The 20,217-nt window shown below is 36.8% G+C and overlaps 1 protein-coding gene across 1 annotated transcript in view; it reads right to left on the bottom strand.

The window, feature by feature from the left end:
- Atad2b (ATPase family AAA domain containing 2B) overlaps window positions 1-20,217 on the bottom strand; it is a 136,738-nt gene that overhangs the window by 50,610 nt on the left and 65,911 nt on the right. Inside the window, exons 15-18 of the mRNA XM_059248368.1 lie at window positions 17,711-17,801; window positions 12,810-13,121; window positions 8,158-8,293; window positions 3,297-3,483 (exon numbers count right to left, since the gene is read on the bottom strand). Coding sequence (XP_059104351.1) covers window positions 3,297-3,483; window positions 8,158-8,293; window positions 12,810-13,121; window positions 17,711-17,801 — 726 coding nt within the window. The remainder of the gene's footprint in view (window positions 1-3,296; window positions 3,484-8,157; window positions 8,294-12,809; window positions 13,122-17,710; window positions 17,802-20,217) is intronic.

Here is a 20,217-nt window from a genome sequence, read left to right as displayed (position 1 = left end):
ACCTCATCTTTGCTGATAGCCTCATAGTATATCATAAGCTATACAGAATTGTTTTACAAGCCCTCCATTAAAGGACTTTCAGTTTGTTTTATGAATTATTTGGTTTGTCAATATGCACAAAGCCATGATACACATCCTTATGCATCTGACAATTAATACTTGTAGCTAATATATCTTTAGGGGAAAATTCATAAATACATAATGCATAATTCTGGTTCAAAGGTATATGTACTTTAAATTTTATAAGTAAAAAAATGTTAACAATACTCTGAAGCAGTTAAATATATTTACATTTAACTAAAAGCAAATATCCAACATCTCCAGTGTTTCCATAATTAAGTTGTTTTTACTAACTATTTGGTTTTTTTTTTTCTCCTTATAAACACAAAGTATTTCTTTTTCTTTTTTTTCTTTTTGGCTGAGGTGAGAAGATACTAAGATAGGTACTCACAATATAGTCTGGACTCATCTTGAATCAATCTTGATATCCCTGCCTCAGCCTTCAGAATGCTGAAAAATTCAGGTGTGTACCACTATATCTTGCTATGTTTTGCAAATTTTTATGTTAGACTTTTATTCTTTCTCTTTATACTATTTATATTTAATAAACTTGTTCTTAATATCTGTATAACAAATATATTTTTCACCAGACTATTTCTATTAATTTTATTTAAAGAATATATTTGCTATGTGAAGTTTAAATTTTTCTGTAGTCAAGTTCCTTTATTTGTGTTCTAGTTTTTTGTACATTATTTAGAAACTAATTTCTTAGGCAATTGATGATAAGTATGTAGATCTTGTAAGTCCTCCTAGTGCTTTTGCAGTTCCAAGGCTGATCTAGAATTTGTTTGCATTTACATATACAAATAAGTAGGAAATGGAATTATTTTGTCTTTCTATTGTTCCTGTTAAGGACAGCCAGTTTTCCATGACCATTTACTAAACATTTCTTACACATTACTGGTAGGAACTGTATTTGTAGTGGCCATCATCATCATTATTATATACTATTTCTACAGAGATCAGGTTATGGATGTTTAGGTCCTATTACTTTGTCTGTTCCTGAGAAGTACAAATTTCTTATTATTGTCATCCTAGTATACCTATAAAAATCTAGCAAAGCTCCTTTATTGCACTCTTTTCTCTAGAATTCACCTTTGTCACTCTCATGTTTATTACCTAGAAAAAACAGAAATCTTGTTAGGTTGCTCCCTCTAGATTATAGTAGGATTATAGATGAGATTACACTAAATTTAGGTATAATTCATTTGAAAAGAATTCACAGTTTGCAAGAGCCTAACTTATAGAATCCTCTCATTGTCCTAAACAATTTTGGGTTGCTACTTTAGATTTTCCAAAAGCAGTGATATAATAATCAATTTATAATCCTTTCCAATATTTAAATACCTCAATGCCTGACTCGATCTTGCATGCCTTAATCATTAGTGATGCTTTCTTTATGACAGCTGCCTTAGTGAGGTTGGTCTCAGCACTCTGTATTTATTTGAAAGGCTTATGACTGCTGGTTTTGACAGTCTCTCAGTGTTCCTCTTCTCCTATGCTTGCAATAGTTTAGAATCAGAATGATAGTACAGTAAAATAATTCACCATGAAACTGTCTAGGCTGAGTGCTTTTGACATTTTTTAATCTCTTCTTCCACAGTTAGTGCTGTTCAGGTTTGATCTTTTCTAGAGTTAAATTTGGTAATTTTTACTTTCCTAGTACAGCATTTGGATATTCTTTAAGTGACACTGAATAATTCTCTTACTTGTACAAACCTGCAAATTTTTCTCATATCCAGAAGGATAAGTATGAGCAAACATAAAAGTAAATGTTATCAGAAAAAAAAAAATCACAGCTAGGAGTGTCAAACTGGGGGCAAAATACTGGTACACAGCTTTATATTAGGATCACAGGTTTTAGAAAGAACCTTTTAAACAAATCTTTATAAGCAGTACTATTCATGAGTAGAAAACTGTGAATAAAAGACAAATTGAGTCAATACCACTATGAACTGTTTAACAAACATGTATTTCCTGCTGTAAATGATCCATCTGAAAATGACTTTCAGTTAAATAACTACAGCACAGTTATCAAGTATTTATAAATGGCACATCACTAGTTATACAAGCCATATAGAAATAGGTAAAACATCCAAGTACAAAGTGACACTCATCTTATTTATTAGAAACACCAATATTCAAATATTTAACAAGCACCTCCTGGTTAGAACGCTATCAGACACTTCAAGTCCCAGCTTAAGGAAGCTGAGACCAGGAGTTCCAGGCCAGTTTGAGCAACTGAGCAAAACACTTCAAAATGAAGAAAGTGCTGGAGAGTTGGCTCTGTAGTCAAATGCTTGCCAAATAAGCCAAGAACTCAAGTTGAGATCACCAGAACCCATGCAAATGCTGAGTGGGCATGGAGGGCCACCTTTATTATCAGCCTCAGCGAGCAGAGACAAGAAATCCCCAAAGCAAACTGGCTAGTGAGATTATCTGTCCTGGCAACCTTGAGTCTGGTTGAGAGATCCTAGTTCACTGAATAACAAGGAAGCAGTACCCAAGATATATCCCAACATCAGTCTCAGGACTCCAGACGTACTTGTACTCACAACCATGCCCACACACATGCAAACATGAATACACACAGACATGAAAACGGAAAGATAAAAAGATCTCTCACTATGTGAACACTGTGCAGAGATACAAAAGTGGTTGTGACATGGTCCTCCTTAGACAAAAATTTATTTACCTTAACTCTCCATAGTTCTAGAATATATTTTTGGCTGTATATAAAAACCTCAGCAAATGTAAATAGCCCCATCTAGAACTCTGCTTCATAAGCCATAAGAATTTCAGAAGAGTTGAAAATAAAGTAAGAAAAACACTATAAACTATTACTACAAATGTCCACGGTTTAATTACTATCACTATTCTATCATAAGTCAACTCTTGACATCTCAACTACACATTATTCTCCTTCCTTTGATGAGGCTCTAAGTAAAGACAGTCTAAAACATCTCTACAGACACAATTTTGAAAAGGGGATCCGAAAAGGCAAAAATGCTTTTCTTTCCTTGAGACATTACATTTTCAATAAGTATCATTTAAAAAAAAACACACACACACACACACACACAAACACACACACACACACACTGAACTCATTTTTAAAGTATACACTGTACTAACATAGGAATTTTAATCAATAGCTAATAAAAAGTTAGTATTCATCATCCTCTGAAAAAATCCTTAGCTTACCCACTATGTGCACACTAGCAAGAAAAACATACCTGTGCACACGATTCCTCAGGTGTCTTGGCACTGACTGAGTAAAGTGCTGGGAGGTCGAGCCGATGCACAGAGAACCTTTCTAGTGTATGCAGAAGTGCTGGAGCAAGGTGAGAAGTTTGACCTGAACCTCGTTCTCCAGACAGTAACAAGCGAGGCCTGTAAGAGGTTGGCTGATGATAAGGTGACCTGTAGACACAATAGTGATTTAAAAATTCTGAATATTAATATGCATGAATCAGCAGGGAAAATATTTCTATGAAAAGAATCAAACTTCAAATTCATAAAACCTATTCATCTTAGAACAGTCATCTTTTTCATTACTCATGACTATCTATGACTATAGTAAGAACCAAGACGTGTAAGTATAAAATTCTAAATTCTAAAAGAAAGAAAATTCAGCAATTTTTCATCCTATCACATTATATATATTAACTTGGAAAGTGCAAGACTATATCATTTAGCTATTAATCGAACAGGAAGGATCCCGACAAAGAAATACATCTGGGGCAAGAGAATCCTTGTTTCAAAAAAAAATAGAGTAAAAGGCTTCTGAGAATAGCCTTGAAGGAAGGAAGTCCTCTGACCTCCACACATGCACGTGTACCCACATGAACTTACAAACAAAACCACAAAACAATGGAGCAAAACAGGCATTCCAGGAAACAAATCACATTAATTGAAGAATTTTATATAAGAAAAACATCATGTGGGGCTGGCGAGATGGCTCAATGGTTAAAAGCACATGCTGCTAGTACAGAGGAACAGGGTTGAATTCCCAGTACCATCTTGGTGGCCCACAACCACCTGTAACTCCAGATCCAGGCAATCTGAAGCCCTCTTCTGACTTCCATGAGCACCAGGCACACATACACATAGGCAAAACATACACATAAAATAAAATGTAAATAAATCTAAAAAAAATTTAAAAGAAAAGCAAAGCAGCACCAAAAATGTAATAAAGATGGATTTTAAGTCTTCAAATACAGGGCATTCAGAGCCTCATTTTTTTGAGACAGAATTTCTCTGTGTAGTTTTGGTGCCTGTCCTGGATCTCACTCTGTAGACCAGGCTGGCCTCACTCTGTAAACCAGGCTGGCCTCGAACTCACAGAGATCCGCCTGGCTCTGCCTCCTGAGTGCTGAGATTAAAGGCGTGCGCCACCGCCGCCTGGCTTAGGTAGATATCTTAAAACAACATAAATATATCCTAACATGAAATTACATTCCCAGAATAATGAATTTAAAAAAATAAGTTACAGAAATGGGGAAATGGCTCAAACAAACATTTTCTGATTTTCCAGAGGACCTGAGTTCAGCTACCAGCAACCAAGTCAGGAGGCTTACAACTGCCTGTAACTACAGCTCCAAAAGACAGATCTCTCTCTCTCTCTCTCTCTCTCTCTCTCTCTCTCTCTCTCTCTCTCTCTCTCTCTCTCTCTTTCCCCCTCCCTCCCTCCCTCCATCCCTCCCTCCCCCCTCTCATACACACACAAATAAATAAATAAATAAATAAATAAATAAATAAATAAATAAATAAATAAATAAATAAATTAGATGGTATTTTAAAAGTAAGTTACATTAACTTTGGGGAAGAAATACTACATAAGTCTAATTATAAGCACACGGGGAACGGAACATGAAATATGTATCGTCAACAAATATTTCCTTCAGTTGCTGAGGGTTTAATTTTTACTTTCTTCACTACTTGAATTTTCTACAGAATATATCATCTTTCTAATCAGAAAAAACAAAGCTATTTTCATTGGTAAAACCTCAGAAAGCTCTGTTTCTAAGCCACAATGGGAAACTTATTTTCATCCATACATCTTTATCTACTTTTTCTTAAATTTAAAAACAGATTTCAGTACTGTTTTGGGAGACAATCCCCAGAAACCTGTCAGCCAAGTCCCAGGCAGCATGACTGCAGAGCCGCACTACACCAGGCTTTCTTACCACTGCCTTGTGGAACACTGACTCAGCATACTAACACATGCTACTCAAACAGAAAGCAAAACAAAACCAACCAAACCAAACCAATCAAATGAATTTATATATACTCCTTGCTAAAGGCCTTTATTTTCATCTGCATGCTTCTTGAAAAATACCATATGGTCAAGTCACCCAATGAAAATATGACTATTAACTAATGAAGCTTAAAAAAAAAAACCTATTTTAAGCCAGCACTTGAGAGGCTGAGATAAGAAGACGCTGCAAGTCTGTAGTCAAGTCTGTAGTCAATCTGGGACTACACGGTGAATCCAAGACTAGCCAGGGCTATACAGCAAAACCTTATCTCAAAATAAATAAAATTATCAATGGAGGTGGGGAGATTACAGGAAATGAACAGCACAGAGCCTGGGTCTACAATCCACTAAAAAAGACTCTGGACTTTTAAGTTGACATGTGCTTCAGTTTCCTCATTCATAAAATGACACCACAAATACATGGCTTATGAATGTAGCACATGTCTAGTTTGTAGCAAGTCTTCAGATGTCACCTCCCATTCCTTCATTCTCATGTGAACATCAACTGTGACGACATGTCCTGTAAAGCTTTCCTGCACTTCCCAGCAGAAATTTTACTTTCATGGAACACATAACAATCTCTGCCAATGCCAATAACAAAAATGTCTTCAGACTAAAAAGTAACGTGTGTCTAGCTCCACCTTACGCTTTTAGCATCAAGTCTAAGTCCTGGCACACCATAAGCAAACAGAAAATGTTTTGAGTGAGTAAATAAAGAGATAAACTACTGACTATTACTGAAGCATCTAAAAAGAAAAGCCTGGTGCAAGAATGGCGGCAGGTACCTATTACTCCAGCACGTGGGTGGTAGGGATGGGAAGATGAGAGTGAAAGCAGCTTCAGCTACACAGTGAGATGAAGGCCTCCTGTCTTAAGAGAATGGGGGGGGGGGGTCTGCCCCCTGTGCTCCACAAAACAACAACTTAATTGGGAAACTAGAATAGCTTGTGTAAAGGAAGCTGAACTTAAACCCATTATTTTAGAAAAGCTGAACTAAACCAATGAGCCAGACCAATGGCACACATTAAACCAGTAACAGAATGTTCCTAACCCAAAAAAAAAAAAAAAAAAAAAAAAAAATCAATTATAGCTGTGGAAACAAGTTTTCTAAACACAAAATCTATTTCTGTGTTCCTTTACTGGCAGGATCTATCTTACAACATTGAAATAAAGAACTTCTGATAATTTCCTATCACTTGCTAATGAATAATTCAAATTCAAACAACTAAATTTGTTTTAAAAAACTAAGCAACACACATACACACAGACAGGCCAGCCAGGTAAAGAGCAGAAAAAAGTATTTAGTTTGCCTATGACTATCAACAAAAAAAGATTTACAAAATGCTAGAAAAGTTTAAGAAAGCTTCCCTGCAAGCGGAAAGGGAAGGAAGTGGAAACAAAGAAAAAGAAAGTTCCTAATGAGAAGAGTTGGCTGTAAAGGAACACATCAAGGGGAAAAAAATGATAAAAAAAAAAAAATTTTTTTAAATGATAAACAAGAAAGATTTAACAATGCATACAATCAATCAAAATCAACTTTCCATCACAATCTACAAGGGGAGAAACTCTTAATTCAGGTTGAAGGCTTAAACTTGTTCAAAATACTTTAAAGAACATGTAACCCATCCAAACATGGTAACTCCCATCTGTGATCCCAGCACTTGGGAGGTTGAGGCAGGAGGATAAGTTTGAGGCAATCCTAGACTAACTACAAACTGAGGTATAGGCCAGCCTAAGGTTCAAAGAGAGACTATGGGGGATGGGAGAAGAAGAGAGAAGAGAGAGGAAGAGAGAGAAAGAGAAAGAGGACACATATGCAGTCTCCTGAAGACGGGCTTAAACCCACCTAAATGGAACTTTAGTATCCTTTAACTATGGCACTGATTATGTAAATGGAAGTAGTGATAATTTAGTACTTGAAAAGCACTTAGTCTCAATCTAAAATTACAATTGCATGAAAAATGTTTATTCACTATAGTATACAACCAAAGCTGCTATAACACAGACTGGAAAAAGATAAAAGTAAGTAGAAAAGCAATAAAACTCCAATTAAAAAGGGTAAACTAATGCTCTGTTAAGAATAAAATGTTGCGGGGCAGTGGTGGCGGACTGAGAGAGCCAGAGAGGTGGTGTGGCCTGAGGCCACCTGCTGAGGGGCTACCTGATAAGAAGTAGAAACCAGGCCCAGCATGGTGGTGCACGCCTTTAACCCCAGCACTCGGGAGGCAGAGGCAGGTGGATCTCTGTGAGTTCAAGGCCAGCCTGGTCTACAGAGTGAGTTTTAGGGTCACCTCCAAAGCTACACAGAGAAACCTTGTCTCGAAAAAAAAACAAACAAACAAATAAATAAATAAAAATTTTAAAAAATAATAAAATGTTATTTAATTACTGAGCGATTTCTAATTCAAACTCTCTTTAGTAGCTTTGGAATCTCTAAACCCTCATCTAAACTTATCAAAAGTTGATGTACCATGAATGGTGGTAAATATTTCTTAACTGTCCATTTTAGTTCAAATAAAGGAGGGACAATGAGTTGATTTCCAAAGGTAATGATCCTTCCCCATATATATATATATATTTTAAAAAACTGCCTTTTTTTTTAATAGACAAACTAGAATATAACATTCTCTTTCTTGGAAATAAACATTACCTAACTAGCAACGTAATTATTAACACACACACAATACACAAAGCAGACACAGTAAAAACTTTCCAGAACTGTATGTAAACAAAGAAAAATGCCTCAAGAATATAACTACCAATAAACTGCACTGTGTTCTAAACGTAAGGTAGAAAAGCCATTCTAAACTGAAAATAATTTAATATAAATTACTCACATTGTAAAGTGAAGATAAGGTTTAGCTATAGCAGCAGCTGGCGATGGTTTCTTTGGTGATCCTGAGTGACAACTCGTCTCAAAAATTGATAATGTATTCTCATCTTCACTATCATCTAAAATTAGAGTTTCTATATCTGTCAAAAGAAAAGCACAAGAATTATGAGTCTTATAAATTTGTGTAATAACAATGCTAAAGCTAAAGGAAATGGGGTTAAAAATCAAGTGGCATCAGCTAACATCTAGTTAAAAATACAGATTAATCAGGCAAATTGATAAAACTATAGCATTTTAATAATTTATAAATGTTAAGTAACATGATTCTATCACCTTGATAAAATTATTCACATTTACTAAAAACTGTAATTTGGGAAACTTTGCTGTCTTAATGGTCTGGGAAAGAAATGGTGCCCTCATAAAATCGCTCCTGTGAGTTCAAGTTGGACAAAACCAGCCATTTTCATATCCCATTCAGTTAAGAAGGCAGCTGAGCAAAGGCCAGTTCTTACAAAAGCAACAATACGCAAACTGCCCTGTACTTTTTAAAAGACATCATGTTTCAAACAAAGACTTGCCTAATTAAGATGACATTAGGGTGGAGTGAGTCTAGGGATGCAGAGGCAGATGGATCTCTGGGAGTTTGGAGCTAAGTTGGTCTATATAGAAAGTTCCAGGCCAACAAAGGCTACTTACTGAAACCCTTCCTAAAAAACAAATAAGAAAGAAAGGAAAAAGAAAAAATGGGGGAGCTGGAGAGATGGCTCAGCAGTTAAGAAAACTTGCTGCTCTTCTGGAGGACCAGAGTTCAGTTCCTAGCACCCATCTGTCAAGTAGCTAAAACTCGTATTCTAGCACCAGAAGATCCATTGCTTTCTTTTGGCCTCCACATAGCATATACTCACACAGACACATAAACATATATAAAAATAAATCTTCCTTTTAAGATTTTATTTATTATGTATACAGTGTTCTGCCTGCATATATGCCTGCATGCCAGAAGAGGGCACCAGATCTCATTATACATGGCAGTGAACTACCAAGGTTACTGGGACTAAGAGCCAGTGCTCTTAATCTCTGAGCCACCTCTCCAGCCCTGTTGCAAGACATTTGATTGCACTGTGTAAAGATATGTCACTCTGATTGGTTTAATAAAAAGCTAAATGGTGAAAAGCTAGGCAGGAAGTATAGCTGAGACTTCTGGACAGAGAGAGCTCTGGGAAGAAAGGCAGAGTCACCAGCAAGACATGAGGGAGGAGAGGTAAAAGCCATGAGTCATGTAACAACATGTAGATGAACAGAAACGGGTTAACAGACAAAGCTAAAGGCCAAACTTTCATAATTAATAATAAGTCTCTGTGTCATGATTTGGGGGCTGGCAGTCCAAGAAAGCGTACTACACAGTCCCTATAAAAATAAATCTTTAAAAAAAATGCATACTGATCTTGCAGAGGACCCAAGTTTGGATCCCAGCAATCATATCAAGCAGCTCACAATTGCCTGTAACTTAAGCTCCATGGAGATCCAAAACCTCTGGCCTCTGCAGTCACCTGCCTTCAAGTACACATACCCACACACAAACACATGTTTAAAAATAAATTAAAACTTTAACATAAACATACACACCCCCCAAAAAAAACCCACAGAGTTAGAAAGTCAATGTCCACCATTGTGTACCCATTCAAGTAGCATCAGTCCCTCCATGGGACTGAAGGTTACCATTCAGTGAACTAACTATAACTAAAATTTCCACTGAGAGCACAATATACATATGTCTATCAAAAGTGCCAGTTCAGTCAATCAGTGCAGTGCTCTATGAGTAAAAGATAAAGAACTGCAATTGAAAGAAATCAGCTGTGGTCATAGCACAGCACATCTGTGATCTCAGCTACTCACAACACTGGGACTGGAGGATGCTTGAGCCCAGAGGCTCAAAGCCAGCCTGGGTAACATAGCAAGATCCTATCTATGTCAAGGTTCTAAGAAGAGGGGTTTGGAAGGAGAGGGGGAGGCAGGGAGGAAGGGAATGCTTTATAAAAATAAGTCACAGGACTGAGAAGATGGCTCAGTGGTTAAAGTGCTTGCCGTGAGTTCAGACCTCCAGACCCACATAAATGGAAGCCCTCCTATAATCCCAGGCTCAGAAAGCAGAAACAAAATCCACAGAGCAAAGTGGCTAGCAAGACTAGATGATCTCTGGTTTGACTGGGACTCACATCAATGAATTCGACGAAGTACAATTAAGCATGGTTTCTTTCTGACATTAACTGCATGCCTCCACAAGAACACACACCAACATACATGTGTACCCACACAGAGAACATACACATGCTAACTAACACACACACACATAAATGGAAAAAGAAAAATGTTTTAAAACCTAAACATTAGGAAACTAATAGTTTCAAATTAATTGAGGAACATAACTTAAAATCTTTTGAGTGATAATGTCACTAACAAGGAAAGATTCGAGTGTAAGGAAAAATATTAAAGAATAAAACAAACCATAAAATACATATAAAGTAGTGGAAGTCAAGGATTTATTTAAATAAAATTTAGTTGTTATCCTCCACTAATACATATTAGTTTTATTGGTTGGAAGTAAAGCATACTTTACACTTGTGAAAATTAAAGTTTATGGAAAAAAGGTAACAATGCCAGAAAATGAAAGTTCTCAAACAGAGAAAAAGAGACTATCAAAACCTCTCAGAATAAATGAAAGGTTTCTTATTTATGTGAAAAGTTTTAGGTAAAGACACACACACATCATAGCTAAGCTAGGGTGATGGCTTGAATCTGTCTCAGAAAGGACAAAAAGCATATACACCAGATACACACACACACACACACACACACACACACACACACACACACACACAAAAACCACAGCAGAGAGCCTAAGTCACAGGTATGCTCCAGGATAGTTGTCCATATCCTACCTGACAAAAAATTTCAGGAACAAAGTGTTCTACATAGTATTTTATGCAAAGTTTTCTTTGTTAAAAAAAATTGCAGAATCAGGCTGAACAGTTGGCTCAGAGGTTAAGAGCACTGGCTGCTCTTCCAGAGGTCCTGAGTTCAATTCCCAGCAACCACATGGTGGGATCTGATGCCCTCTGTGGCATAAAGTCAATAGAGCACTCATCTACATAAAATAAATAAATCTTAAAAAAAACAATTACAGTCTCCGAAAAATATATTTATAATGATAGTCAAACTGATTAATATTCATGATTTACTGAATATATTCATTTGATATTCACTAAGTAATGCCAATGATTCTATTATAATTCTTTGAACAATTTTCTATGTGGTATAAACTACACTCCAAATAAAGGAGAAATTAATCAAAATACATTATTTTATACCAGGCACAGTCCTTTAGTCCCAGAACTTAGGAAGCAGAGGCAGGCAGATCTCTGTGAGTTGAGGCCAGCGTGATTTACAAAGGAGTCCCAGTCCAGCCATGGCTATATAGTGAGACCCTGTCTTAACAAACAAATAAAACTCTCACTGCTTCACCTTCAAACTTAGTAATAGGTCTTATTTGATTTCAATATACACTTAAATTTCTTTCTTTCTTTTTCCTTTCCTTTGAGACAAGGTTTCATACAGTCATGCTGGCCTTGCCCTCCAAATGTAGCTACGGATGATCTTGCTTCCTCCACCTCTCCAGTGCTAGGATTACAGGTGTGTCCCACCATGTTCAATTTACACAGGGCTTCAGGCAAGCTAGACAAGCATGCTTCTCACTGACTTACATCTCAGCATACACTTCTATTCTTTTGTTTTTTCCATGAAAATTGGTGATTTTTTTTTCTTAAAAATGGCACTCTGATTTTATCTCAGATCCAAAGTCTAATTAATCTTGAAATTTAATTAAATTTAAAATTATGGACCATCAGGTTGAAATTAACTCCCTTGCCAACAGCTCACAATTTAATCAGCACAACGCACTAAAGAGTGTTGTGTCAATAACATCAAAATATATTTGATGAGCTGAATCCACAGAAGTATTATTATAATAATGCAGGCCCAAAGCATAAGCTGTGCAGGCAGGCTCCCTGAGTTTGAGTTGGCTCAAATCTTACTGAGTGACCTAACATAACCCAAATTACTTTCCAAAGTGCCCAATCTCCTCCTCTATATATGAGGTAACTAACTCACAGGATTGTGATATGGATTAATGAGCAATAATTTGTGCAAGCACTTTATAATAAGCTATTATATATACTACTACTATTATTATTATGGTAAATTTCCTAATCATAACACTCCCATATTAATATGGTTACACAAGAGTGAAGAAACAGGCCGGGCGGTGGTGGCGCACGCCTTTAATCCCAGCACTCGGGAGGCAGAGCCAGGCAGTCTCTGTGAGTTCGAGGCTAGCCTGGTCTACAGAGCCAGATCCAGGACAGGCACCAAAACTACACAGAGAACCCTGTCTCGAAAAACCAGAGAGAGAGAGAGAGAGAGAGAGAGAGAGAGAGAGAGAGAGAGAGAGAGAAGAAACATTCACCAGGCAACCACCACATACAGGCAACATGCAAGTTGTGAAATAGTCAATGATGACTGACATAGATAAAGTTCTAACTAATCTTATGAGGAAACTTTTTGCCTGTTTTCACAATATAAAAAAGTAGTTTAGAGTACCTTCTTTCTTGTCGCTCTGGCTAATTTCTGCATGAGGAAATACTTTCTGCAGAACTGCTAAGATGTTGTTGAAGCTTCTTTCTAGCAATGGCCTTATAATGGGGGACAGCGCCTGTCCTGAAGACATCACAGCACGTTGGGAAGCAGGCACAATGTTCTGCATCGCATGGTAAAAGTCTTGGGCACTGAGCACTATTGAGGAAACATCTAGCTGCAGTTTATGACTGCTAGCATAGATCTGGGGGTAACGCCTCCGAAGGGCAATCAGGGCAGCTTCAGTACACAGGGCCTTGATGTCAGCTCCACAGTAGCCTAATGCACAAAAGGAGAAAAGTAACAAAGTTAAGTTAATTGTGTTCCAAGTACCATTATGGTTTGTTAATGCATACATCTTTATCTACAATAACACAAATCATCTATTACATACTGCTTTATTAGTAAAATTAAAATCGACACCTTAAAATCACCTGGCAAAAATGTTCACTTAAGACTGAAAATGTTTTTAAGTATTTTAAATTAACAAAAACATAAATTAGCAATATTAATACAAAAGAGTCCTGCCTGTATTGTATGTCAAAAACCACTGACTGTAATGTACAGCTTTCTTCAGGGCAAGTTTTCAAAGAATTACAGTTTCATTTCGCTCTTACATCACTGTTCTTAATCAGCACTTTAACCCTAATGCTCTACACTGAGACACAGCTTTAGTCCTTCACTGATTTTATTATGAGACAAAATCTCACTAAGTTGCCCAGGCTGGCCTTAAACTTTTGGTCCTCCTGCCCTGGCCTCCCAAGTACCTGTGATTACAGGCATGTGTCACTATCACTAACTCCTTAACACATGTGAAAGAGTGGTACAAAGGTGTGCATAAGCAGAGTCTTCAAAAACTCATAATTCACTATCAGACCTGAGTATAGTGCAACAATGGTTGGCATGCAACTACCCAAAGCCCTGCAATTCACCCACCTCCAAAGGCATTAAAGAAATTAAGATTAAAGAAAAAAACTCTCCAGTTTTCCCACACTTACATTCACTATATATCCATTTAATCCTAACAAATATATACTTTAAAAAAAAACTACGATCTGCTAAACGCCCCTGTCACAAAAGAGAAAAACAAAGAAGTAGGGGAAAACCTTCAGATTAGCCACAAACTGGCTTTTCCTATCAGCAATTAAAATAAATTTCACTTGGTCACGATTATTTGTTAAGCCAGCAGGGGGAGCCATTTGAACAAGTTATAGAACATGGTACCCTAAACTCAGAAAATTCTATCAAGTTTATCTTTCTCTTTACACTCCACATTGACCTTATGCAGCTTATAAAAACCAAAATGATACTGGTAATTACGGAAAAAAATGACTCACAAATTAGAGTAGAAAATGTAATCTGTGAGAATTTGCCTCAAAAACTAAACAGATTAAGCATAAATACTATAACAATCGTCTACCTCCCAAGTAATTCTTCAGAAGAGTTAGGTTTATCACTAGACTTCTATTTTATACTTCTCCATTAGTAAATCTTCTTTAAAGTACATTTTTCTTTGACATACAGTTTTTACACTATTTTAACAAAATTGAATACAGAGTACTTGCATAAAGTTAGAAAGAGGAAAATAAACAGCCATCATCAAGTAAGAACAACCACATTTCTGTTTCTCATAAATACCTGCACAGTTAATGAGCACTCAGTGGTCCTCTTTACAACAGACCAAACAGCAACTACAGGATTATTTAGTCATAAATTCTCCAAGAACATAAAAACTCTACATTTGCCATAGTAACATGCTAATTATATACAACAGCAATATGCTATTCATTCTTTCCTAATCTAGTCCTCATATAATTGAGCTTATTAACAATAACAGGTCCCATTTTCTAAAATAAATTTTCAATGGATTATCACAATCAATAAACCAGAAAAGATGGGGAATATTTTCTTTACATTTGCTCGTGAGAAAGTGTTACAGGCTCATATTCTGTGGTTCTTAACTTAAAAAAAAATCATCAGAATGAAGAATAAAATGGAAAGATAAACGCAAACTCCTGGGCCCCACAACAGTGAATTATAATCTCTGAGAGCTTCAAATTTTAAATATGTATTTTAGGAAATGTTTAGCAATTACTCTGGCACACAAGAGTTGAGAACCACTCACTCAATGTATGTTTCAGTAGACTCGGATACTGAACTAAGGGGCATCAGAAGACTCAGGCTAAAATTGCTACACTTTGGATAACCATAGGCCTCCTAGACAGGGCTCTGGCCCTGCTGCAATTCATAGTACACACACTTGTTCTCTCAAGAGTGTCTGGTTTAGAAAACAGATGATACTGGAGGTGTACTACAAGCTTCTAAGAGTTAAAAGTTGACCTGTTAAAAATAAGTGTCCCTTTTCATAACCCAGCCTTCCCCACTGCTAAGCAATGCTCTACTGAACACTGACAGACAGAAGCAAAGGAAAATGATCCTTGCATGTTACTATTAAGTTACAATTTTTCTGAAGACTGAAACAAGGGTCAAAATTTTCTTTTTTCTTTTTTTTTTTTCATTTTTTCTTATTTTTTTTATGATTTATTCAAGACAGGGTTTCTCTGTGTAACAGTCCTGGCTGTCGTGAAACTCACTCTGTAGACCAGACTGGCCTTGAAATCACAGAGATCCACCAGCCTCTGCTTCCCAAACACAAGGATTAAAAGTGGGCACCACTATTGCTGAGGCTTTCTCAAAAAGCAATTTCAAACAAAATGGAGGCCTACAATACAGATATTTCATAGACATAATTTCTTTGTTTTAAGCCTCTCATTGAAAAGAAATAGAAAAAATAAGAGTTAATCTTTTTACTAATTTTACATTCCGATTACTTTCGAAAACATTCTTGACACCAGCTTTTTTTTTAAGTTTCTTTACTACTTAAAAAACATACCTGATATGCATGCAAAAACCTCCAAGTTATTTCAAGGTAAAAGTTACCAAATCCATAGCCTATAAAAGGCGAAATTGCAGATACTCATCAAGACTGCAAAATCTTCTGTTAGGCATAAATTTCACTGAACTGAAACCATACATGTTGAAACACATTTGGGGTATATAAAGTAATATTCAAACTGAATTTAAAATTTTTTATTGTTCTATTCCTACTTTAAGACCTGCATTTGACTATTTTTAACATGAACTGGTTTCTTAAATGAAATAAATGCCATAATTGAACACATGGTCATTTAATGACAACGGATTTTTATGTCACTCTCCAGGAAGCTATTGGTATATACACAGATTTACATACTATACTGCCACCCCATGGAAAGGGGAAGGCAAGAGAAGTTTTTCAGTCCAGTAAGAAATTACATCATAAATATTTTTAAAGGCCAAACACAAACTAAAATAAATCACTTGGAAAAGGGAGGAGTACTAATTGACCTTTGGAAACACAATATGGGAACTAAGACTCTAATATTCAGGATGAAGGATTAAACTGCAGTGTGTAACATCTCAGATGGAAGGTAGGGTAATAGAAAGTGATTTTAGAATAGCTATCTCTTAGGGAATGTCTAACTTCCTGAAGACTTCTCTATACTTCAGTTAAGGATCATTCTGTGACAAATTCACAGAAAAATCTACAGTTTCCCAGTCTGATCTGAACGCTAACACCACAATATGATAAATAAAAAGGGACAAATCTCTCAAAAAGGGAAAGACTGGTTTTTTGTTTTGTCTTTTAACCAAGTACCACCCTCTCCCATAAAGCAGCACAAGGCTTTGCAAAGATCCAGCCAAATGCACATGAAATGGGTTTGGCGCATGCTCTCTTATACCAGGCAGAGCTTAAACTGGAGTAGTGCTGGAGAGATTTACGGTTCTCCTCACCAGAAGATGTCGAGGTCTTTGTGGTTCAAAAGCTGAGGGATGCTGCTTCGAGATGGAAGTCCCTGTGGATGAAGAGGATAATTCGGATGTAGCTAACTGAATGGACTAATGTTCTATTTAAGTTTTAATTATTTGATAGTGGATTACAATGATTTTTTTTTAAACTAAGTTGTTCTTTTGGTTTTGGTAACTTTAAAGTTTTCCCAAGTATATGTTATTAGTGGATTTATTTAAGGGATTTCTTCATAATGCTTAAAATGTTCATGGAAACAGGTAGTTTTTTCTTGTTTATTTGTTGTTTATATTTTGCAGAGTCTGAAAGGAAAACATGAACCAGGTTTGGTGCCTGCTCTCTTGCCAGGAGGAAGGAGGAGGGGAAATTTCCTTTGTATATATTGTTACTTACTACTCATCTCTTATTTCAGACCTAATTAGAAAGAAAGCCCAGAGTTCCATCTCCTGTGGTTATCAATGCTCTCATCCTTTAGGACAGCAATGCTTATTTACTCTGTGGGGGAGGTTTTCAGCTGTGATGAATTGAATGAAGTTTTATATTTGAGGCAACACTGGCGAATACCAGTAAGTATTTTATTTGATAACTCCTCCCACCCAGCTTCCTTCTAGATCATAGGAATAAAGCTGAGCCCATTAGTCCTATCTATACAGCATAGGAGACTGCAGTTTGTCCCATCTACGTGAACCTTTTTCTCTTATGTTTGTTATTGTAGTAAAATTTCTGAGAAGGGATAATTTCTAAAAGGAGACACTGTAGTAATATGAAGGATATTCAGCATTCAATGAAAGCCATGTTACTACTAAGCTTTGTTCATCAAACACCTGCCATGATGAAAACTGAATTAAGAAGTGTTCAAACTTTAAGTGAAACATTTCTATAACTTTTAAATATGAATGCAGAGCCATCTGTCACAAAGTTAAAGACATAACTGTACTCATTCACATTTCAAAATAAGGGGAAAGGGGTGCTGAGCAGAACAGGCAATGACAGTCCAGGGAACTCAAAAAGGAGCACTCACCAACACATTTTTCTGCCAATTCTCCTAAAAAAGCATCAGACAGTTTCGGATTCCAGTCCCTGGTGTGGATCTGTAAGATGTGTTTTCTGGCCTAAGAAGAAAGTACAGTGGCATAAGACAGCACTGACTTCTCATGTTTCAGCTGCAACAAATTCTGACTGTAACCCCCACACCAATCTGATGTTTGTTTTAAAAGAAATTTAAACACCTTAGCATCCACATCAAACCATGAGTTATAAAACCTAAGACTGTTGTCTCTGTTTCCCATGTTGAGACAGTTAATGTTCTAAGAGGTAAAGAAACTTCAGTGATGGTATAGAATAATAAGGAAATCACCAATGTGTGACTAAACAAAGTTTAGCTTTTCTGCCACATCACTTTTTAAATTTTATTTATTACTGTTAGGGGTAGGCAGGAGTGTACATACACATGTCACCTCATTTCTCTCCTATGAACTTAGCACATCCCCCTGTACTGGTAGGGGCAAAAACCTATCTTAGCTGTTGTGAGATGTCACAAACTGATACTTGTCTGTATCAAAGCACAAGTCACCACTTTGGCTCCATCTCCTACAATGAAGTCCACCTCCAAGCGCTGACACAAACCTGGCAGCTGCATCTGGGCAATGAAAGTGAGACTATATCCAACCCTAACACCACCCCAATGTCAAGGAACATCATAGAAGAAGCGGCAGAGGGTTTGGAGAGTTGGCTCAGTGGTTAAGAGCACTGGCTGCTCTTCCAGAGGACCTGGGTTCAAGTCCCAGCACTTGCATGGTAGCTTGCAACTGTCTGTAACTCAAGTTGCAGATCTGACATCTATACTTTCTCTCTCTCTCTCTCTCTCTCTCTCTCTCTCTCTCTCTCTCTCTCACACACACACACACACACACACACACACACACACACACACGTAAATAAAACAGTGAAAAAAAGGATTAAGGGGCAGGCAGAAAGAATTAAGGGTGAGAGGATGAGTGCTGTGACATGCTATTTGCTGACATAATAAAGTTATTCATGAATTCACAGCAACTATCACTGCCTGCACCAGATCTGCAAAAGATCAAGCCAGTCAAAATGGCAGCACGGATGAAGTGTTGCACAAAGCCCCATCCCTAGCTGAGGAGCAATTGGCAGCTGACGAGGGAGGGAGAATAATTTTTCCTTGGAGGTGTACCACGAGTAGGTCTCCCACAGTCCAGTGAATAACCCCAAACCCATTTATTTTGTGTATATGGGCAGCACTAAGTCAGCACTCAGTGAGATACTTCTTTAAAGGGGGTGAGGGGCCTAAGAGAATATGAAGTTGGGAGAATGGGTTGACAGTGAGGGAGAATCCAGGACAATTTGAAGGCAGAAAATGGTGGGTGGATATGATCAAACATATTATATGAAAGTATGAAAATCTCAAAGAATAAATTAAAAATATTTTTAAAGAAAGTTGGAGGGGTTATATATGCTGTCCTGACAAAGGTGAACTTAGTACCATTTTAAACCCTTTAATCTCAGGACTTGGGAGACAGATGCAGGCCAGCCTGGTCTACAGAGCTACCTGTCTCAAATAAATAAATAAATAAATAAATAAATAAATAAATAAATAAATAAATAAATAAATAAATAAATAAATAAAATAGTTTGCGGATCCAAATCTAAGTCAATGACAGGTGGTTATGCAGACAGAAGTCAAACTGAGGCATGAAACTATTCTGCAAAGGGTATCCTTTGCTTTTCTATAGTCGTAATTACCTACATCTAAGTATGTAAATCAGGTAATTCACATGCAACAATATACACTCATACAATATATCTCATCTCAAAGATGAGTTCTCATGAAAATTTAAGAAACAAGTTAAATCAAACTAACAATAAAATTTCAAGTACAATTAGGAAGGAATGAACTTTATGACATACTAAATAACATTTTCTGTAATAAATGGCCATATATTAGTCTGTCTTAAGGGAACATTCTTTAAATACTACACCTTTAAATACAACAAATACAATGATTAACATTTTGGGCACAGAATATTTATGGACATATTTTTAGGGAGAGGTGGCAGGAGAGATCGCTCGGCAGTTAAGAACACTCACTGCTCTTTCAGAGGACCCAGGTTCAGTTCCCAGCACCTACACAGTGACTTATCTGTAACTCCAGTTCCAGGGGATCCAGTACCCTCTTCTGGCCTCCATGGGCACCAGGCATGCAATCAGTATATTTATATTCATGGAAAATACTCATACTAATAAAATAAATGTTTGTAAAAGTTTATGGGGCCAACTAGAGACAGGGGGAGCAAATAAGCATCTCCAGGAACCCAACCAGGAACTTTCCTTTCCTTAAGGTTACTGACATTCTGGTAAGTGCTAGTAAAACAAAATGAACTGTTCAATAATACCACAGTTTGCTGCTGTTGTTCCAGTTGTTTTAAAACACCACATAGCCCAGGCTGGCCTCAACTTAAAATTCTCATGCCTCAGTCCTATAGTGCATTAACAAGGAATGTAACA

The sequence above is a fragment of the Peromyscus eremicus genome, chromosome 22 (genome assembly GCF_949786415.1).
Source record: "Peromyscus eremicus chromosome 22, PerEre_H2_v1, whole genome shotgun sequence".
Classification (NCBI taxonomy): Eukaryota; Metazoa; Chordata; class Mammalia; order Rodentia; family Cricetidae; genus Peromyscus; species Peromyscus eremicus.
This window is presented reverse-complemented; position numbering and strand designations above follow the sequence as displayed.